At 36.4% G+C, this 23,746-nt stretch overlaps 1 protein-coding gene across 1 annotated transcript; it reads right to left on the bottom strand.

Annotated features, from left to right (window-relative positions):
• Positions 1-1,039: 1,039 nt before the first annotated feature.
• On the bottom strand, positions 1,040-23,491 carry LOC128535715 (cytosolic phospholipase A2 epsilon-like). The gene is made up of 19 exons (XM_053509762.1): positions 23,439-23,491; positions 21,099-21,171; positions 20,808-20,944; positions 18,761-18,889; positions 18,206-18,246; positions 17,167-17,209; positions 15,561-15,633; positions 15,195-15,331; positions 14,236-14,364; positions 8,008-8,184; positions 7,455-7,591; positions 4,245-4,467; positions 3,710-3,824; positions 3,466-3,603; positions 3,278-3,388; positions 2,189-2,359; positions 1,862-2,031; positions 1,431-1,617; positions 1,040-1,287 (listed from the first exon to the last, which is right to left on the bottom strand). The coding sequence occupies exons 1-19, from the start codon at positions 23,442-23,444 to the stop codon at positions 1,040-1,042; spliced, it is 2,445 nt and encodes an 814-aa protein (XP_053365737.1). The 5' UTR covers positions 23,445-23,491.
• Between the last annotated feature and the right edge of the window lie 255 nt (positions 23,492-23,746).

Raw genomic sequence — 23,746 nt, 5'->3', positions numbered from 1 at the left:
TAATTTTTTCTAATTTCATAGTATTTTGGTGGTTAAATTATATGTTACACTGATCATTGTACCATGAAGATAAACGAATTAGATTTTGTAATGTAATCAAACAGGGTCAAGGGTCGAACTAGACTCTCAGTTATCAGTGGAGTAATAACATGTGTGGCAATGCAAGCAAACTATGATTAAACTGCAGTCAAATTTAAAGCAATATTTTGAAACTTAATACATTTAGATACTGATCATCTCCTAGGATTTGAAGAATAATTGAATAGCTATTTTATTTTATATATATATATATATATATATATATATATATATATATATATATATATATATATATATATATATATCATAATGAAAATTATGTCATCATAGTGGGTTTTAGTATTGCAATTATTTACTTAACAAAAGTAAATTTGCTTGCATATATATATATATATATATATATATATATATATATATATATATATATATATATATTTAATTGATTTTAACACTTACTTTTTTACAGAGATAAACGTTGGGCTAAGTCAACCCTAGGGAAATATAATTAATTGAGCCCTAAACCAGTACAACTTAAGCTGGTAAATATTAAAATTTGAGCTGGGTACACACTTTGTCAACTAAGCAGCAATGTCAAATATTTTGCTTGGCCAACGATTTCTCTTTAAATTGTAATGAGCATAAAACAGAAACAGTGTGAATGTCTAGTTTTTCTGCAATGAATTTAATGTCTTTGACAGTAGAACAATGTTAGGACAAGATTTAGATGAATCAAGAAAAATGTTATTTCAGAAAGTCATTACAAACAATCGTCAAATCATAACTTTTATCTCGTGTATCTCTCTTATACACAGTATAATCTATTATATATCATAATTATATAATCTAGTATATATCTATTTCATGCTCAGCCACAAGGCAGCGTAATTATATTTCAACATATATAGAACTACATCTGTGATTATGATTAATATGATTTTATTATTTTGTTTTTAAGCATTCTTTTGTAAACTGATTTACAGTAAATTAAATCAGCCACTGGTTAAGCTAGTATGCAGTCATTTGTACGTTCACCTATGGGCTTGTTAACCAATCCTTTTTTGTTCAAAGCTTTTTTTAGTGCATTTCTGATGATTTCCTTGTTGTTCAGAATGTTGTAGGAGGTGAGGTCCACTAGGTTCTGGAAATCTTCTGATGCTAAGAGCAATTTTGTGGTAGTATATGGGGAAGAGCCGGATGTCACATCAATATTTCCTTTATTTCGCTCCTTCTCTCCTCTTCTCTGTATTCCTGTAAAGCAAGTGTACACACACACAGCCCGCCAGAAACACACACACACACACACACACACACACACACACACAGCAAAGTATTACAGCATATTAAAACAAGTGTTTAAAAATTGTAGTAAAGTTAATTAATTTATCCCTTACCTGGTGCTCTATACTCTTTGAAGGAGACGTTGGCCAGTGGAAAACAGATCACGATAGGAGCATCAGGATTATCCTCATCTTCAAACACATACACTTCCCTGGTTGGCTCAGATTTGTACTTAGTGAAATCTATGTTTGGGAATGGTAACTTGTGGTCACTGCAGTATTGCTGGGTTTGCTTCAGGGTCTGTTGCACATAGACATTAGGAACTTAATACAATTATGCGTATCTTAATATTTAGCATTAGTTGTGGACAACATTTGAAATGGTTGATGTACAGACACAAGTGAAGCTACACAGATACACACCAGGTTATCCTGCTACACTGAACCTTAACTTCACTGTATTTTTTTTTTTTGGTAAAATTAAATATTATCTCCAAAAAACAACGCCCCACACAGTATAACTTTTCTACCCTTATCTTTCTCACCGTTAAACGATCCTTATCCCAGCTATTTTCGAGGCACAGAATAACATCAGCACGCCTGTGGGGGCGTAGCACAGGAGGACAACCTATGTTAATGGCCAGTCCAGAATCCACCAAGCCGAGAGTCGAGTCTGCAGGGGTCAGCTTGGTTGGAAATGCATCTGGGTGTGACGCTAAAGAGCATTCATTTAAAGAGAAGGAAATATAAAATAAAATCCATTAATCTTAAATGCACTCTAGATGTGAAGCAGGGAATAACACTTGTATAATATGGAAGAACAATAATGAAACTGTAAATTAATCAAGTTAAAAAAGAAAATTAGTGCTAACCCTTAGTGTTGTTAAATTCTGGTTTTTCTCTGTACTCGTTGTGGAGGGAGAATTCTCTCAGGAAGTTATATACACTGCTGATAAATGGGCGAAGATTGCATAATCTTCTCTCCTCTGAAGGCTCTGGACTGATCCGCACAGTATCCAAGGTCTCAGAAATATTATCTGTCTCTATAGGACAGAGAAAATAACTAATGTTTAGTCTTCTAGCGGACAGATACAGTTACTGACAGAACTGTATTCAGAATCAGCAGCCTAAGTCCAACCTTATGCTAATACGCCTCACCTCACCTCTCTCACAGCTGAGAGTTAAATAGTCAGGTCCATAAATTTTGTAAGAAATGCAGGTTTGTTTGTTTTTTGGCATTTGGCCTCTGTACAGCTCATGATCCAAAGCATACCACACTGTCTGTCAAACATGGTGGACACAGTGTTCAGTCATAAGCGTGCATGCATGCCATGTGACATGGGTCACTGATGTTATTGATGATCTGACTGCTGTAAAAGTAGCAGGATGAATTCTGAAGTTTATACAGACATATCCTCAGCACAAATCCAGACAAATGCTGCAAAACTGATCAGATGCTGCGTTATTTTGCAGATGGGTAATGACCCAAAACATACAGTGAACACTAACCAAGGCACATAAATGGGATATTCTTCACTGTCCAAGTCAGTCACCTGATCTTAACCCAATAGAGCATGGTTTTTATGTCTCATTGAAGACAAGACTGAACACAGAAAGACCCTCAAACAAGCAGCAGCTGAAGGTACAGTAGTTGTAATAATGGCCTGCAACTCCAGTGAGTAATATAAGCATTTACTGTAGTTATGGTCCAGACTTAAGATACCTAGTATTAAAGGCAATCCTTATGTTTGTAATCATATTAGTTTGTTCCATTATTTATGAACCCCAAAATGAGGGTGTGTGTCTGAGGTACAGAGGGTGGCCAAATGGCAAAAAACTTTTTTTTCACTTGTGTTTTATTCGGATGCTGTAAAAAAAATGTTTTTGTCTGTTGAATGTCTGCACATATCTGTTAAATACAACAGTAAAGATGAACAAGGCTGGTACTAAGGTGTACTTACCAAGTATGTCAACTTTGTCCCCCAGGCAGGACAACATTTCAGAAGGTATTTCTGCACCCAAAAGTTTGAAGATGTCCATCAGTTTAACAGAGAAAAAACTGCTCCATATACCTACACATGTACAGTTCAATTAGTATTAGGAAGACTTATGACACAGAGAATCTCATTAACACAAACACAGCACTGACCCATGAGGAAGGGGATGCGTGTTTCTGGCAGCTTCTTAACCATATGACCTAGGCAGAACTCACTCCCAAAATTTTCTGCAGAAACGAAAGCTCCATATTTGGAGAACCCCACCTCAAATGGAGTAAACTCACACCACTCTGTAATCCACACAATTAATAGAAGAAAAGGGTGTGAAAAATGACAGCAAAGTTCAGATCATAGCAGGTGAAATTACAAGTTACAGGGTTAATGTGCAGTTTGTACCAGGCACTGGTTCTCCACTGGTTCCCTCTTTCATGGTCACTGCTGTGTAGATTGGCAACGGATTTTGACCCTCAGAGACTGCCTTCTTTTGGTCAGACAGTGTACCTGTTAGTTTCTGAAACAAGAATAATATTTAATAAAAAAAAATCACACAATTTGTAATCCCTTTATGTTGTTGCTGTAAAGGTATTTTGGTCTGATGAGGCCAGATTTATCCTGCTCTAGCATGAGTAATGGCTGCATCAGTGGAAAAAAAGAGATGGATGTGAATTCATTTTTCACATATCCCAGTTAGGAAGCTAGAGTCAGAGTGCAGATAGCAGCCTTGTTCGAGAATTTAGTAGTGCTGGGGCTTGAACCCATGACCTTTCGGGCTTATATACGCTACCAGTCAAACTTTTAACTGGTAGCGTATATAAACCTAGTTGCTGCTGTGCATGCAACAGTACTGTGGTATAAACTGTAGAAGCTCCAAATATACAGAGACATTTTGACTGGGAATGTAAGTGGTTTCTATGTCAACATGGAAACAAACCTTTCCAAAGACGAGGTGTTCTACAACAAGACCCCAGAGATCGATGATTGAGACTGGGAAACCTTTTATCTTTCTTTCTTGCAGCTCAGAGACATAATACGCACGTTGTTCCGGAGATAAGAAACTGAGGAAATCCTTAGACAGCTCCTTCTGCGCAGATGCAATCGCTTTATCCAGGTCTTTCTTTGACCAATCTGGGTCAGAGTAGAGACTAGAAGAGGTCCTTAAATAGAAAAAGAAAGTGAGATACTTTAATACATTGTATACTTTGTATAAGAAAGAGATGTGGATCATAAACTCCATCAGTACAGATGCATAAATCCAGACTGCTGTAAATCCACAGCTCCACTCAACACACAGTGTCAGCAGTCATGTTTGTCTTACAGGTTTAAATGGTTAAGTAGTTTTAGTAACATAACTTTTAATAGTTATGTCTCAGAAATGTACTGTAGACATATGCTTTTATTTTTTTTAACATGTTATTTACATCTTTACAGTTGATCACGTGATCACATGATTATGCCATTTTTACATATGATCAAGGAGGACACTGAATGTGCACTGTGTGACAAAGCCCATGTGTATCTTAAACAATAAATATGTGAGGATATTTTTATATTTTTAAAAAATAGTTTTTACTCATGTGTAATTAAAATTAAGTAATGTACATTTTATGTTACTTAATTAATTTAGTTCTGATATTGCTCAGATATTGTTTAAAAGGAGTACATGCAAATACTGTAGATTTCTCTTCCCAAATGTTTTTTTGCTTGTTTGTTTATTTGTTTGTTTGGTTGTTTTTGTAATCTTATAAGAGCAAGTTGTTGCTGTTCTCAATATACACTACCGTTTAAACGTTTTAGAACACTTGCAAATTTCTTTGTTTTTGTTTAGTGATTTATTTTCTACATTCTACAACAATACTGGTGATTTCAAAACTATAAAATAACACATATGGGATTAGGTAACTATGTAACAACAACAAAAACAACAGTTAGTTGTTATTTTAAGACACAGAGGTCAGCCTTTCTGTAATAGTTCTTGCAAGAACAGTATTGTCAAGTGCATTTGCAAAATCCGTCAAGCACCATAATGAAACTGACTCTCATGAAGGCCGTCCCAGGAGGGCGAGACCAAAACCTACCTCTGCTGCAGACGAGAAGTTCATTTAGAGTTATCAGCCTAAACAATGACCAAGTAACAGCACCTCAGATTAGAGGCGTTATGAAGTCTTTACAGAGCAGAAGTAGCAGAAACATCTCACCATTAACTGTTCAAAGGAGATTAATGCATTTTTTGGACGCCTTCAGCATTCCTTTACAATGTAGAAAGAAATAAAAATCAGAAACCATCATGAGGTTAGGAAGTGTTCTAAAACTTTTGAACGGTAGTGTACATGCTTCCCTTGGGTAACATCATTAGAAGACATGGGATTAGTTTCCATTGTTATGCCGATGATACCCAATTATATATCTCAACAAAACCAGACGGAATACCTAAATTGTCTAGACTAACTGAGTGTGTCCAGGACATAAATGATGACCAATAACTTTCTTTTACTTAATTTAGATAAGACGGAGATATTACTTATCGGCCCAAAAACCAGCACACAACAGCTTTTACAATTCAGCCTGCATTTAGAAGGATGTACTGTTACTACCAGCTCAACAGTAAAAGACCTGGGCGTAATATTAGACAGTAACTTGTCCTTTGAAAATCATATTTCCAAAATTACAAAAACAGCCTTTTTCCATCTTAGAAATATTGCCAAACTTCGTATCCGTATCTGATGCAGAAAAGCTAGTTCATGCATTCATGACCTCCAGACTGGACTATTGTAATGCATTACTAGGTGGTTGTCCTGCATCCTCAATAAACAAGCTTCAGTTAGTCCAAAATGCAGCCGCCAGGGTTCTCACTACAATCCACCACGCTCCTTAAGATCACAAAACTCTGGACTTCTTGTAATTCCCAGAATTTCAAAATCTACAAAAGGGGGCAGGGCTTTTTCATATTTAACTTCAAAGCTTTGGAATAGCCTTCCAGACAGTGTTCGGGGCTCAGACACAGTTTCCCAGTTTAAAAGTAGACTCAAGACGCATCTCTTTAATCTGGCATACGTGTAACTCATCCCATAACTTCATACTCCAGTACACCTATCCTGAATGGCAACTACGCTAATTCTCTCCATCTGTTCTGTATTTTTTTACCCATCCCGAGGCATCTGGAGATTGTGCCAGCTTCAGTAGAGAAAGGCCAACCCTGTGAGGATCCTGAGGCATCCAGAGAAGGACCAGCTTCAGCTGAATTCTGCCTTATTATGATTGGAGCTACACATCCTGCTCCTGTGCTCCCAGTGATCCAGACCCCATCTGCCCTCTGCACCTGCTGACTCATTCCTATGCTGAACTGGACTTCATGTTAATTTAAAGAATTTATGTTATATTGAACTTTCACCTGCACAACACACATGGTGTTATATCATCTCTATCAGTTATCACCCAGATAAGGATGGGTTTCCTGTTGAGTCTGGTTCCTCTCAAGGTTTCTTCCTATTGCCATCTCAGGGAGTTTTTCCTTGCCACTGTTGCCGTCACCCTTGGCTTGCTCATCAGAGAAATTTCATTCATCATTTATTCATTTATCTCATTATTATTTAGACACATTTTTCTCACACATACATGCAAAAATTTTCTTTTTTTTTTATTTCTTTCATTTTTGTGAAGCTGCTTTGAGACAATGACCATTGTTAAAAACGCTTTATAAATAAAATTGAATTGAATTGAATTGAATTGAATTGAGAGTTATTATCTTATAGGAACCAGGTATTGTATGGTACAAACAAGTTATATTTCTGGATACAGTACCAGTCAAAAGGTTGGTCAAAATTGCATTTATTCAAAATTATGAAATAACACATATTAAGCAATTAAGTAACAACCTCTGCTGCAGAGGAGAAGTTTATTTAGAGTTCCCAGCCTCAAAAACATCAATTAACAACCAGCACCTCAGATTAGAGCCGTTATAATGGCAAAATAATAACTTAATACGTTTTTTTATGGAGGCACAAGATTAAATCACACCCCAGAGGCTCCATACAGACCTACATTTTGCTAAGAATATTTCTTTGAGAAATAAATAAACAAACAGTAGCACACTGTAAGACTATATCGCATAAAATGCCTGAGGTGCTCTTTCACACACACCCACCAGGTGGAGCCAGACACAGAGGTGATGTAGGTGATGACATCGAGCAGGCCGAGGCTCTGCAGTCCTTTCAGAGAGCCATATGTGCCTGTCATGGCCCTGGAGCCGCCTCCTGAACACACCACGGCCACCGTCGGCACCTTAACACACACACACACACACACACACACCTGGACTGTTTGCACACGACATTTTTTTTAATGCCTAGAATTACAGTACAGAACTCAGTGGTGTGTTAAAACTTATAGGTTTTGTTTTGATAATTTTTAAGGCTAGTGAAAAAAATTATGGTCAATGAGCACTAATTAATCAGCAGTAAACATGACTGATTTGCTAGGCTAAGCAATGTGGTTTATTTAAAAAATCAAAGGCTAAGTGCATATAATGCATGTATTTGTAACTATACAACATGTTTATTCTTAAATATTGCATGTGTATGCATGTGTGTATGTGTGTGAGAGAGAAGATCTTTAATATAATTTGTGTCTGAACTTCATGAAAGAAAAAAAAACATTATCAATTCCTATTACACTATAGACATTAATTATAGTCATACCTTGGAGGGATCCAGAGGAGTTTTAAGTTTTAAAAATCTCTGCAGTGCACGAGACACTACTTTCCTTCTCTTCACCAGAAACTCCTTTTCCTCTGCTGGTATGTCAAAATCCAGACGCACATTTATGTCCTCCTTAAAGCTACACACAGAACCATACACACACCAGACAAAACATACCTGGTTATAATCACTTACTCATCGGCTATAAGTGCTTTATCCTGTATTCATGGTCACGGGGGGCTTTAAGCCCATCTTAGGAGACTTAGGGCACGAGGTGGGGTACACCCTGGACAGGGTGTCAATCCATTACAGGGCACGAACATACTCACACTACAAGCAATTTTGGAACACCAATCAACCTAACCTACAGTACATGTCTTTGGACTGGGGCAGGAAACCAGAATACCCGGAGGAAACCCACCAAGCACGGAGGGAACATGCAAACTCCATGCACACAGAGACGAGAGTCAAACCTGGCCGGGGATTGAACCCAGACCCTGGAGGTGCTGACCACTACATCACCGTGCCACCAGGTTATAATCGCAATCATCCAATTAATAATAATTAATTTGGAATAAAAATAACTCCAGCTCCCTAAACTTATGATATATTTTACTGACAATGATGATATACTGACAGATGTATGTATAATATGAATAATATTTTAGCAGTAATGGAGTAACCGCTGGGTGTTAATTCAACACTCTATGTATTATTTCAACATTGGAGAATTTGCTGTGCTAAATCAAATGTTTTTAAATTTTTAAACATTTCTTGATGATAAATTAGAGGAAAACAACAGAAAAACATTGTGCAGAAAAAAAAATCTGTGAATACATTTTGTTTTGTAGATTGGTGGCAATTTGATATAATTATACTGTACATCTAATTTAAACATTACACTAGCTGCTGCTAGCCTCCATGCTTACAGTATATTATCTATTGTGTAAACCATAACTGTTACCTCTCTGTCATCTCGAATTCCAGCCACAGTTTGTCCATTAACTGAAAATGAAATGAGAAATAATTTATTAGCTTCATCTTTAGCAACTATTTTCACATTGTTCACATCCACTTTTAATTGAACTAAAAACTGTAAATGTGGCAGTGCATACAGTATACACACTGCAATCTCTAGATTTTCAAAACAAATGGCTCACAAAAGTATGGAAATGTGTTCATATAAATAACAGAATTAAACAATGTTGACACTATTTTTTTTTTTTATTATTACAAATAGTTTTTTATTTAGTCAAAGAAATGTTTTTGTTTTATAGAGCATCAACTTTGTTAGTCTTGTTAATTCATTTATTTATATCCAGTCAGGATGTCAGCTGTTTTCAACAAAGGCTTATTTTTACCATCCTAATGAACAAGACAGGTTAAAAGAATTTCTATAAGAATAATAAAAATATGGTTGCAAGCTATGATGAGCGGGCCCAAGCACCTTGCGCCAACGCCACCCCGAGCACAACACACAACTTGCACACGTCACACACTATACAGTAGTTGATCAATTGGAATGGTTATTACCGTCGCGCTCACCGCCGCGAAAAAACGTCAGCGGCCAAAATAAATCAGTTGCATTTCAAAGTCATTCGTAAAATGGCCGCCAGGTGGCGCAAAGTGACATTTTCGCTCGTTGCCGTAAATACAACAGTGACCGTTATACAGCGTATCTCTGTATCGGTTTATTGTTATTTAAGTTCTGGATTATTTCAGGTACTTTAAACACATTGTTGGGTTGCTCATGTTGGCTCATATGAGATGTAGTTTACAAATGAACACCTGGTTGGGTTATTTTGACCCAACAACTGGTTTATTCATTATTCTTTCCTTTCTCCAAATATCAGCCTGCAGAATGTTTGAAATATTACTGTTATTGTGTCACAGGTGTAGTTTTAAGAGTTGTTTAGGCAGGAATGCGTGTGTATACAGCTCAAAACCTCCATCAGTTATTAAAGATAGCGGCTATTTAGAAAACATGCCCAGTGATTTCTGAGCTTCAGGAAATCTCCCGGCGCTCTGCGCATAACACCGGGCCAACTCATGTCGGAAAGAATTTATAAACGGTTTCTAAACGTGGGCTATTGTTTTTTTACTTATAATATTTGTTAATTAATTTAAATGAGGTTTGGGCTCAGGACTTTGACTCGGCATCGTGATTCTCCTCTTTAATTTACTCCATAGTTTTAATCAGCGCTCAGCCGCATGCATGGAGTTTTCCAGAACGCACCGGCAGTAGTAGACTAATGATTATGAACGCGTCGGGAAAACAGCAAGCAGACTGACTCTGACCATTTAAAAAAACGTTTGCGTTCATTTTCTGACGCGCTCAAGTTCACCAAAAACAATACAGAACAGCGCAGCTTACAACACTTACAAAATCACAACGTTTTTTCGTTATTGTGAGTGCGCTTAAATAAAAGGTGAGTCTTATAAAGGCATGTAGTCTTATATAGTTTTATTATATAGTTTTTGCACATTAATCTGACACAGTTTTTTCAGCCTGTCACGGCGTACGCCCAAATCAATATCGCTCCTCGCTCACTAGTTAGGCGGCCTCCCCTTCAGACATGCGAAGCAGCGGGACCGCAGAATTACACATGACTGGTGAGCTATCGTTACTATGGTTGCCCGGGCTTGCACCTCGCGCTATAAAATACTCGGGGTTTGTTGGGCTACAGTGGATTTTACTACGCGCTTTGTATGCAGCGCGCGTGCAACAACGCGGAAGTGCGGCATGCAAGCAGGGCAAATGGAACGCGCCCCACGGACTTCAAAGGAGCGAGAGGTGGGAGGGGCCGGTACGGCCATCCGCGGAGAGCAGAGTCAGCGCGAGTAGACGGATGGCCATTGCACTCACACCGCGTAGTAAAATCCACTGTAACCCAACAAACCCCAATCATCACCAGCCGTGCCTTATTCCGTCATGTCATGTGGGCATTATAAGCTTTGTATTGAAAACTTCTAACTGAAAAGTGGCAGCTGGCACGCCTAAAAATAGACGCAGGTTATTTTTTTAATAGTCTAAAAAAAACCTCCGATTTAATTTCCTATAGTCTAACCAGCGCTCAACCGCACGCATAGTTTTCCCGAGCGCGAGGAATTTTTTTGTGCTAAATAATGTTTATGCAGTATAAGAATTCCTATTAATCCTGGGTTGTTCTTTTAGTGTCACTATAGTGCTTTACAATGCCAGACAACATTCAAATACAAATTATTCACCCTCCCCAGGTGTGAATCGGCTGTTCTCACCTATTCAGAGGAACTGAAATGCACTTCTCCCCACTTTAAAAACCTCTTGAATCTGAGGCTGACTTTCAGTGATTTCAATTTGTGTAATTTTAATCTCCTGGATTCTAGATTCTAAAGTTGACATTGTTACCTTTTTTAATCATTGGAATGGAAGAACTTATTTTCCTTATGATAGCATAAATTGCATTGTTTTTAATCAGTCTATACACAATAATATTCTTTGGTATTTTTTTTAATTTTTTTAAACGGGTATGGGGGCTATCTTGGTTCAATAATCTCCGTGCCTGGTTTAGGTTTAGTATTCAGTGCGCATCTGTTATATTACAACTATCATAACACTCAAATACCTTTTATTGGGGGTTAAGTGACTGATGTGCCTAACATTTTTCAGCTGAGCCTTTGTTTAACTGAAAACGACCGCGACACCCCTCTCTCTCTCTCTCACACACACACAGAGCCGACCAAATCATTAGCACGTCCCTCCCCCAAACAGCACAGACATTTACTTACACCTGAACTGAGTTGTTTGAGTAACATGGGTCGAAGCCGTTACAAATCATAACAGTCTACTGCATTTCATTCTTATAATAACGCAAAAACACAAGACCGACATCTGCGGACGCAGTAGAACGTCCTAACACTGTTTTAATTTTATGGTAATTTATTTCAGTTAATAAATCTACTATAAATTTAAAGAACACAAGAAATAAGATGACACAAATCCATACACGCTTTTTTTCTAATTACAAGTGATAAAATCAAAAGGCTCACTGTGTTAACATTTATTGTGCTTAAATTTGATCCTAATAAGATTTGATTTAATTTGAATTTTAGAACAGTGGCAGCTGGAACACCTAAAACAGATGCAGGATTATTTTTTTATAATCTAAATAAAAATGCTTTTTTAAACGTGGGCTATTGTTATTTACATGCAATATTTGTTAATTTAATTTAAATGGGGTTTGGTCTCCGAAATGTTGAGCATCAGGATCCTCTTCTTTACTTTCCTACGTAGAATCAGCGCTTAATCGCACACATTAAGTTTTGTAAATTCGTTTAATGTTTAATAGTAAATAATGACCCCCGTTGCGCTGTACCACCGCTCGGAAAACCTTATGAAATACAAGTTTAGGACAATTATGATGATCTGCCACGGCGTGCGCGTGTGATGGGTGTACGCCCAAATCTACTATAACTACTCCCTCACTCCGTAGGCTCCCTGAATAGGCAGCTAAAGGGGACGGAGCCGCCTATTTGTGCCGGCTGGCGATAATTAACGTTAATATGATCTCGGGCTTGCTCCGCATTATAAAAGCAAGGCGCGGAGGTTTGTCTGAGGTCTGGGAAGTACGTGATGTAATGGAGAATATAAAAAAAAGCATGTCAGTGGGGAGATGTGACGCGCCCCAGAGACTTTAAACAAGGGCACTAGAATTCCGCCCTTTGATCTCCGCGCTGAGGACAGCGCGAGAAAGAGCTGCGCGAGCTCCCGCGGCATCTTCACTCCCGCACCGTGCCCGCCCTCGCAGCTCCGCTGCCGAAGAGGAAAAGTGTGGTTAGGTTTTTGCGTCAGCGAGAACTCGCGCCGGCCATCGACAGCGGGAGAAGCGCCGTCACGAGGGAGCGTGCAGGAGCGCTGCCTCCGCGTGCTCAGTTCTGCCACTCCGCGCACCAACACTTATCGTCAGCTGTGTGCCCGCATGCCAGTGTGGCACAGCCCCCGGAACTGCACATGCACAACCTTTATCCCATTCTTTCCTTTCTCCCTCCAACACTTTCCTTCCCCATTTTACCTAAATAAATTACCCTTTTCCCGTAAGACCTCGCCTCGTGTCCGTGCTTTATGGTGCCGCCCGTGCAACATGGGTCGAACCCGTTACAGATCATAACAGTCTACTGCATTTCATTCTTATAATAACGCACAAACACAAGCGGGGCTGAATGACCAACATCAGCTGACGCAGTAAAACGTCCTGACAATGTTATAATTTTTATGGTCATTTATTTTAGTTAATAAATCTACTATAAATTTAAAGAACACAAGATATAAGACGACACAAAACCCTACACGCGTTTTTTTTCTAATTACACGTGATAAAATTTAAAGGCTCACTGTGTTAACATTTATTTTGTTTAAATTTGATCCTAATAAGATTTAATTTAAATTCTACATTTGTATCGTCATTTTAGTTCTGTGATTATAAATTTGTTTAACTACAATGTTTTACTTGATTTTATCCGCTACTACGTGCAGTTCTAAAACTCTGTGTCTCATTAATCCAGCAGAGAATGAACTAAGGCATGAGGCGTCAGCCTGTAGTTATATAGCGCCACTCAACGGTAAAAGCCAGCAAACGCACAAAGCCAAACGGTACCGCCGAGCGCGGCGACGGTAGGACCTACAGTCCGATTGATTAACCACTGTATAGGGCTGATTTCAGTTTAGGCCCTAAATATTTGTTAAGTGTGTGTGTGTGTGTGTGTGTGTGTGTGTGTGTATTGTGTGTGACATTTGAGGGTTAGTGTGTGTGAGAGAGAGACACAGATGTATGTGTGTGTGTGTCTGTGTACTGTATATGTGTGTGATGTATGTGTGTGTTTCTCCAAGCGTGCGTGTGAGAGAGAGATGTGTGTGTTAACATTTGTGATGTGTGTGTATGTGTGTAATATATAAGTGTGTTTGCGCATGTGTGTATGTGTGTATGAGTGTGTATGTACAGTATGTGCATCTGTGTGAGTGTAAGAGTGTTAAAATTTGTAATGTGTGTATTTGTATATATGTGTGTGTGTGTGTGTGTGTGTGTGCGTGTGTGTGTGCGTGTGTGTGGATCCTTAGGAAATCAAGAGGGTCCTGCGTGCCCTATAGTGCTTGGGTCCTAAATAATAAGTTGGAAAAAAGTTGGATACTATACCTTTACTTTTTTATTACAGTTAATATCTGTTCCTTTCTGACCTTGTAAATGATCTTACCATGTCATTAGTGATAAACTCCTTGGTCTCCTTCTGACCCAGTTTAAGGGTGCTGATGTCAAACTGAAGGCTGCCACGTTTTTCATTTAGCACTTTGTCACGATCATGTAAGTTTATCTCCAAAACATCCTGTCACACAGAACAAAAGAGCTTTTAGTTACATCATAGCATTGTAAATTTGTTTAAAAAATTTTTATTTTACACTTAAGTTACAGCAGCTATAAACAGTCTTTTCTCCACCAGCCTCTCTTATTAAGACAAAAATGCAGCTTGTTATGTAACTGAAAAACCACCTGTTTATTTTATTTTATGCACATTTGTCCTACTTAAATGATTGAGATCATCAAACATATTTAAATATCTCACAAAGATAACATGGGGAAATGCAAAATGCAGTTTTTAAATTATGATTTCATTTATCATGGGAACATGCCAGGATATTAAGGGAGTATTACAGGAATAATATGGGAACGCGAAATATTATTCCTCATGAATGACCTTTGGTGATTTTATATTAGAGTGTGGAAAACCATAAACCAAGCATTGATATTGGCATTTTGATGGCATTTTAATTTATTTATTAGAATTTTTAATGACGTGAAATGTCTAAACAACTTAAATCATTGGCATCATCAAACAAACTTAATTACTGCACAAAAATAACCTGAATAAATACAAATTACAGTTTTTAAATTACAATTTCATTTATTACAGGAACAAAGCCGGCCAAACCTGCCTGCCCCTTGTGAAATAGTAATTGACCCTCAACTTAATAACTGGTGGTACCACCCTTGGCAGCAACAACAGTCTTTTACATCGCTCTGGCCACTGTAAGAATTCATCATTTAGTAGAGGATGAATCTGGAGTACCTGAATATTGATGTTAAGTATAGTATTTGACATGTGACCAAACTCAACAACTTTGCCTTGGGGAAAATACACAGGGCCTGCTCACTCACCTTGGCCAGGCTGCAGACATGGAAGTGGAAGGTCTCGTTCCACTCAGGTGTCCTGCAGTTCTTGATCGTCTTGGTTCTCAGAGTATCAGCTGAGGTAGTGGGCAGGTGCAGGGTCACATAGAGGTCAGGGTCTGAAACTGTGGGAATATATGCTGCTTAATTAGACAGTGTTTGTAACTGAGGTAAATTTAAGCCATTTCGATTTCCCCCTAATGTGACCTCATACTAGAAGTACCTGATCATGTGCTTATGTACAGTAGTTAAATTGTGTGTGTGTGTGTGTGTGTGTGTGTGTGTGTGTGTGTGTGTGTATGTGTGTGTATGTGTGTGTGTGTGTGTGTGTGTGTGTCTGAATAAGGGACATACAGAAGTTAAAATATCGCATGAATTTTCCTCGTAGCACTGTGACAGAAAGGGTCCGGTATGGTACCAGTTCTTTCTGCAACACACAAGTAAGAATATAAAGCTGTTTGTGAGGATCAGAAATAAATACTGCAGCATTTTATATTCAGAATTATATAAATACACTATGTATGGGATCATTATCATTTCTATATTTACACTAACATATAACACATTTCTGCTCTCTCTCATACTTCTTCACTACCATTAGCTGATTCAGTGAGGAATGTTTGTGAAAAAATTAAAGTATTATGTAAAAGTTGATGATGATGCTGCATATCATTACAGTTTGGGAGGTATGCCAGTGATTCACCCATAATACGATACAAAAGCTGATAAATGCCTGTGACTTGCTCATAGCATGACATAAAAGCTGATAATCACATGTGACTACCTGTGCAAACAGCATCCCCACTGGCCCTGCACCGCCCGCCGGCGGCTGCCCAAACAAACAGAATTTCAATTTACACTATATATGTAGTTAACACCATCGGATGTGTGTCAACATCGTCAGGTAGGAATTTTTGGTGGTTTTCTTTTGTGGAATTTTTGCTGTAAAATTTTGGATATTTTAGTAAATTGCTCCCACAATAAGGTGTTTCTAATTAGGGCCCAAGCACTATGACATAAGTCCTACAGTATGTCATCATAGTGTGTGAAGTATTTTTTTTTTTCATAATTTGGGGCTTTTTGGGCTTCACATGTTCAAAACCCATGAAAATTGGCAGACAAGTTGGAATCTGCTGCTATTAGGATGCCTACTGTAAATGTCCCTCCCTCCAGGTTTTGCTGCACAGCTCATACACACTTGCATGTCCAGTATGCACACGAAACCCAGTACATATTTAAAGTTAATTGAGCTAAACAACTTTTACATTGCATGCTATACTCTTAACTCAACAGGAAGTCAGTTTTTTGTGTCATTTGCCAAAATGCACCTGAAGAAATTTACAATTTTGGGGGGCAATTTATACGATCGCCACCGACCACTTATGTAATCTAAAGACATTGAGGATGCAAAATTGCAGGGGGATTTTTGACAACTTAAATGGGTCAGCTGTTGAATTTGCCTTAAACTTATGCCCAAAAAGTGGTTAATAACTTTCTGTGGGACATCATATTAAGTGACATCACATTGAATGACATCATAGTGTGATCCTTTTTTCTCCAACAATCTGGCTTTTTGGAGGCCTAAACATAAAATTCCCCCTTTTCTAAAATTACGTCATAATGGAATTGGGATATCCCCTTTAAATGCATGTTCTCACTGTGCCCGCTGTCTTTTTGGTATGCGCGGGCTTAGGCCCGCTTATCCTTGCTTGCAACTATATTTAAATATTATATTCCGTAACATTAACGAACATTTTATTAATAGGATTACTATTTTACTGTGTTTAGGTAAAACACCCTTCTGCAGACATCTTAAATAAACTTTCATTTTTACATTTTTAGACTCTCCCAAGTATTATAGAATTTAGAAAAAATAAATGTAAAAAAAAAAATAATTGCATAATTATCATCATCACATGATCACTTTAATTTGCTCATTAAAGAATACTATGGTTCTTACCAGTAGGACTCCATTAGAGAGATACTCAACAGGTGCTTCAGGACTGTAACACAAGCAAACATATATAAAAGTCAGTAAATTAAATCAAATAAAAAAAAAAAATTGTCACATACCCTACCATACACAGTATAACACAAAATAAAATGAATATGTGACTGTTTATGACTTGAAACAAAGAAATAAATAAACAATAATAATAAATATGTAAAATATTTAAGAAAGTATATTATACTTCAGTTAAAAAAAGTATACCTGCTAGAAAATTTTATTAAACAAAAGATAGAATTAGGAAATCAAATAAAATGTAACTAGATAGTAAATTATGAAATAAAAGAGAATTAAAATGTATTTTTTAATTTCAACATTTTTAATAATTCTATTTTTAATACTTTCTTCCTCTGAGACACTTAAAACAAGGAAGACGCATCTTTTCAAAATGATGCTCATGTTACGCCACAGGGTTGTGCTATCCATCCTCATATACATGAGCTCGTGGATGCCCATGATTGTCTTGTGCCACGGTGAATGACGGGATACAGTACACCCTTTTTCACACCCAGAGAGCATGGCCATTTTGCCACTTTGACTCTGAGCCACGAATGGATGTGGAATCAACTGAAAATCAATTTTGCTCTTTTCTGTGGCATCGCTATATATTTCAGTGAGATAATATTGTCACAATGTAGATTTCAGTGACATTGTTACACAATGCAATCCCCAGTATTAGGTTACCGCATTCATCGAAATGGACTCATATAAATACTGCTGGGTGTTCAACACTCTAAGTATTATTTAAACACTGAACAATTTGCTGTGTAGCTGAGTGAAATGTTTTATTGTAGAACATTTCTTAATGATAAATCAGATGAAAAACAGAAAAAAATTTTGCAAAAACAAATAATTGTGAATATATTTAGTTTTGTAGATTGGTGGCAATTGAACTTAATTATACAGTACATCTTATTTAAAACATTACACTAGCTGCTGCTAGCCTCCATGTTTATATTAGCTACAGTATAGTTTAAACCATAACTGTTACCTCTTTGTCATCTTAAATTCCAGCCACAGCTTGTCCATTAACTGAAAATGAAAGCAGAAATAATTTATTTGCTTTTTTAGCAACTATCTTCACATTGTTCACATCCAATTTTAATTAAACTCAAAACTGTAAATGTGGCAGTGCATACAGTATACACTGCAATGTCTAGATTTCCAAAACAAATGTATTAAAATGTGTTCATATAAATAACACAAACAATCTTAACACTATTTTTATTATTACAAATTGTTTTGTATAATATATAAAACATATAATATATAAAACATATACATAATATTAATATTAATTAATTAATTATGTTCATCATATCATAAGCTTTTTCCAACAAAGGCTTAGTTTGCCATCCTAATAAATAAAACTGGTTAAAAATGTCTTCTACTACTACTACTACTACTACTACTACTACTACTAATAATAATAATAATAATAATAAATCAAGAATAAGTTACTATAATTAATAATTTGAATAATCTAACTTTACTTTTTATCACAGGTTTAATATCTGCTTTTTTCTGATCTTGTAAATGATCTTACCTTGTCATCAGTGATGAACTCCTTGGTCTCCTTCTGACCCAGTTTAAGGGTGCTGATGTCAAGTATAATAAAGGAACATTTCTCCTCCTGCTCTCTGTCACTATCAAACAATTTTATTTCCAAAACATTCTATCGGAGAGAACAAAAGACCACTTGGTTATATCAAAGTATTGTAAACCTGTTTATACTTCATATACTTTGTATTGTTTGATATGTAGTATTGTATGAAGTTAATTAGACACTGGATTTAATACAAAAACATCCATGGAAGTGACAGTAGATATACTGTAGTAGGTTTGTGTACATCATTGACTGGGAAGGTAATTCTGTAAAAGAGGTAAGGCTCTGTGTCGCCTGCAGACGGAGAGGGGCAGGTGAAGCTGGGACAGTGATAACAAAAAAGAGAATAATCACAACCATCCTCCTGTCTCTGCCCATTACCACCCCAAATCTCCAAATATCACTGTGATGTTATGAGGTGCTGCCTATTTTAAAATGTTAAACCTCATGAATGTCCTCTATAAGTATTTTATAAGAATTTGGTAATTTAATATTGGAGTGAGAAAGACCATAAACCTGGGATTGATGTGTGTACATTTTTACAGTATTTATTTAGAATCTATCAGAAAACTTATTTACAGCCCTGACTGTTATAAAGCACAGACATAAGGGATATACCCTGTCAACCTAATGTATTGGTGCAAAGTCATTAATTTAAGTTTTGCAGCTAAAACAACTAGAGTTGATGTTATAGAAAATTACTTATCTCTTCCTGTTCAGTGATTTACAGTGCCATGAAAAAGTATTTGCCCCTTCCTATTTTTATGTATATTTGTCCCATTTAAATGATTGAGATCATCAAACAAATTTAAATATTGCACAAAGATACCCCGAGTAAATACAAATTGCAGTTTATAAATGATGATTTCATTTATTACAGGAACAAAGCTGGCCAAACCTGCCTGCCCCTTGTGAAATAGTAATTGACCCTAAACCTAATAACTGGTTGTACCACCATTGGCAGCAGCAGAAACTGCAATCAAACATTTGCAATAACTAGCAATAAGTCTTTCATATCACTGTGGAAGCAGTTTGGCCAATTCTTCTTGTTTTAATTCAGGCACATTGGAGTGTTTAATCTTTATTAGGTCATGCTACAGCATCTTAATCAGATTTAAGTCCAGATGTTGACCAAATTTATAAAAAAATTTTTTTTTTTGAGAGCCTTGTTTTTTTTTGTTTTTGTTTTTTTACAAATGTGAGATGAGCCTTTATGTTATTTTTAGTCAGCAGTAAATTTTGCTTTGGGCTCATATGGATGGCATTTGTGCCTCTTTCTTATTGTAGAATCATGAACCTCGACCTAGTGCAAGTGTGTTCAGCAGTTTTTTAAATGTTGTTTTGTGTGCTTTCATGAGTTACTGGATGAGTCATCATTGTGCTCGTGGAGTAATTTTGGTAGAGGGGATCCTGGAAAGGTTTACCACTGTTCCAAGCTCTCACTGTGGTTGCCTGAAGTCCTAAAGCCTTAGAATTGGCTTTGTAACCCTTTTCAGATAGATACCAATTACTTTGGTTCTCATCTGTTCTTAAATTTCTTTAAATTGTTTTTTTTTTGTTTGTTTTTTTTGCTGATCTTTTAGCGTGCTTCAATTTGTCAGACAGTTTCTGTTAAGTGATTTCTTAATTCAACATGTAATCAGGCCTAAATGTGGCAAGTGAAATTTAACTGAGCTTTCCAAAATTCACAATTCATTCATGATTTAGCAAGGTTGGAGGCGCATTACTTTTTCACATAGGGCCAGAAATGTTAGGCCAGCTTTTTTTTCCTTTGATAAATGAAAGCATTATTTAAAAACTACGCAAACAAAAAATAATCAGTAAGGGGTCAAATGCTTTTTTACAGCACTGTTATAATGCAGCAGTACTATGGTTAGAACAGTGCTAAATCAGGAGTACATGAATATTGATGTTAAGTATAGTACATTTGACATGTGACCAAACTCAACAACTTTGCTTTGGGGAAAATTCACAAGGCCTGACTCACCTTGGCCAGGCTGCAGACACGGAAGCGGAAGGTTTCGTTCCACACAGGTGTCTTGCAGTTATTGATCGTCTTGGTTCTCAGAGTACGAGCTGAGGCAGTGGGGAGGTGCAGGGTCACATAAAGGTCAGGGTCTGATTCTGTAGGGATATATGCTGCTTAATTAGACAAAGAGTGTTCAATGCAGTTTAAGTTCACAATACACTTCAATCAACCAGCATGTTAAATCTTATACTAGAAGAATCTGATTATGTGGTTATGTAGTAAAATTGTGTAAGGGAATAAGGGACATACTGTCGTCATAAGCATGCTCAAACTTTCCTCGTAGCACTGTGACAGAAAGGTTCCAGAATGTTGCCAGTTCCTTCTGTATCTCACACGTAAGAAGATGAAGCAAGATGAAGATGAACAAGTAAGAATTTGTGAAAGACTAAAAATCAGAAATGAATACTGCGGCATTTCATATTCAAACCAATATGAAAATCTTATTTCTGTGATCATGACCGTTTACATACAGTATTTACAGTAACTTATAACACATTTGCTCTATCGCATCATCTTTTTTTTTTTTAGAAGTTTATCTACCATCTCTGGGTTGAAATATATAAAACATGATGTCATTCCAAAAACATTTTTTTTTAGGAAAGATTAAACATATTTATCTAAGTAAATACTTTTTCATTTCACTGGTTGAATTTCACTAATAAAATATGTTATCTCTGCCATTCTCAGGCTTACAGGTTATAAGCTCTTGCCTGTTTTAGATCTTAATAATATTTATAAGAAATATTGTAACATTGTAATGTTGTCTTACCATTGTAACACAAATTAGCCTCTGTCATAGTTGTGCAAAATTTCTTAGGCTTAATTCTTTAAAATAATTGTCAGACCTCTCATATGAGGGGTATCACCTCGTTTCTCATGCAAGTTCACCCGCTTAACTGCCTCAAAGCAGGTGCGCGGCGTGCACACACACACACACACACACACACACACGCAGAAAGAGTAATAGTTACATCCATTTAATAATGCATGCAACTTCATGCCCTCTGTTTTGTTATTTTTTTGTTCTTTATTGTTATTTATAGCCTATTATGCAGCAGATTTTCTGGTCCTTATAACGCTTTGGTCTTTCCTGATTTTCATTTATTCTACATTGTAGAAATATGCAATAATCACATTATATCAATATTAATATAACAGTTAATATTGAGATGTGCCTGCTACTTATGCTTTGTAAGTGCTCTGACGTGCTATTTGTTACTTTGTGATGTCTAATGGTGACTCTAAATAAACTTCTCCTCTGCAGCAGAGGTCAGTTTTGGTCTTGCTTTCCTGGGAAGGTCTTCATGAGAGCCAGTTTCATCATGGTGCTTGATAGGTTTTGCAAATGAACTTGACAATACTATTCTTCCAAGAACTGTTCCAGAACAGCTGACCTTAATGTCTTAAAATAACAATGGACCGTTCTTGTTGCAAGTGTTACTTAATTGCCTAATTCCAGGTGTTATTTTATGATTTTAAAATCTCCAGTATTGTTCTAGAATTTTGTAAATACATCCCTAAAAAAAATAAATAAAATAAAACACTGAATGTGTGTCCAAACTTTTGACTGGTAGTGTACATAACAATGTTGTTGCAGTGTATGTCTGTACAGTATGAATTTATCTATTTATTTATTTATTTATTTATTTATTTATTTATCTATTTATTTATTTACCTATGTATTTATTTATTCATTCATTTAACACTTAAAGTCACCAGAATGCAGCACACAATGTCCTTGAAGCTTTGATGTTTGTGTGGGTGGACCCTTAAAGCCTCTGCTTTGATTTTGAAATCCTCCCTATTCTGTAGGTTAAAAGTTGACAATTTTGCATTCAGTCATTGGTAGTCTAAGAAAGCAGCACACCCTCATTATGTGCAAAATTCGCATTTCAATGTCTAAATAAACCAAAACTTTAAGAAAAACCAAAATAATACTTAATTATAAAAATGAAATTACTCAATTATTTCCCACACATCACATGTTTTTCCTGATCTTTCTTATTTAAACACGTGTTCATTAGCCATTTCCGTCTGGAAGAATGCTTTACTTATTCTCTCATGCCACTTGCCTGTTAAAAAAATTTGGGTCTAAACTCATAATCCTTTAAAAACAAATAAACAAAAAAAAAAAAACTCTTAGTATAGTACATGAGGGCATTTTCATAAAAACATATTCAATTATGTATAATTCATATAATAACATGGATAAATGTGTTGGGAGATGCTAGAGTAGTCTTACTCAGCAGGTGAGTGTCTTTACTAGTTTATTTTTTATAGTATCTTTTTTCTATCACGCATAGGTTTGCTAAGATTTTTCCCTAAATTCCACAATTATCTAAGTTCAGTCAATTTAAACCACACATTTTTCTGTTTGCTTTTACTTACCTGTCATGTCAGGTATACACACACAAACTTCAGAAAAAAGTATGATGTATATTATATTAGTATAACGTTTTATATATATATGTATATATATATATATATATATATGTATATATATATATATATATATATATAAAATGTTATATATGTTTTTTTTATATATATAGGCATATATTTTGAAACTAGAAAAGAAACCAACAGTACCTTCATTTGTAACAGCTGCACAAGATCTCTTGCCTACTGATAGTGAAACGTGAAACTCTATCTGTGGAAGTGAAACTCTATCTGTGATGGAGATCTTTAAATACAGGTTGCTGATAAGAATTACTGAAGCCACACCCCAACATGAAATGCGTTGAAAATTCCTTTTTTTCTCTCTCTCTCTCTGATCCTTAAATTATTCTGTGGTTGTTTTAGTTCATTTTATCTAAGCTATGCATATTTATATTCTGAATATTTAATTTTGTTTTAAACACTACCAGTCAGGGCATGCCTTCTCCTTTAGTGTCTTT

The sequence above is a fragment of the Clarias gariepinus genome, chromosome 13 (assembly GCF_024256425.1).
Source record: "Clarias gariepinus isolate MV-2021 ecotype Netherlands chromosome 13, CGAR_prim_01v2, whole genome shotgun sequence".
Taxonomy (NCBI): Eukaryota; Metazoa; Chordata; class Actinopteri; order Siluriformes; family Clariidae; genus Clarias; species Clarias gariepinus.
This window is presented reverse-complemented; position numbering and strand designations above follow the sequence as displayed.

Coding starts and splice junctions, on each gene's coding strand:
- LOC128535715 (XM_053509762.1), bottom strand. Junction 20,945..21,098: donor TGAGCATGCTTATGACGACA/GTATGTCCCTTA, acceptor ATATCCCTACAG/AATCAGACCCTGACCTTTAT. Junction 3,604..3,709: donor CAGTGGAGAACCAGTGCCTG/GTACAAACTGCA, acceptor TGTGGATTACAG/AGTGGTGTGAGTTTACTCCA.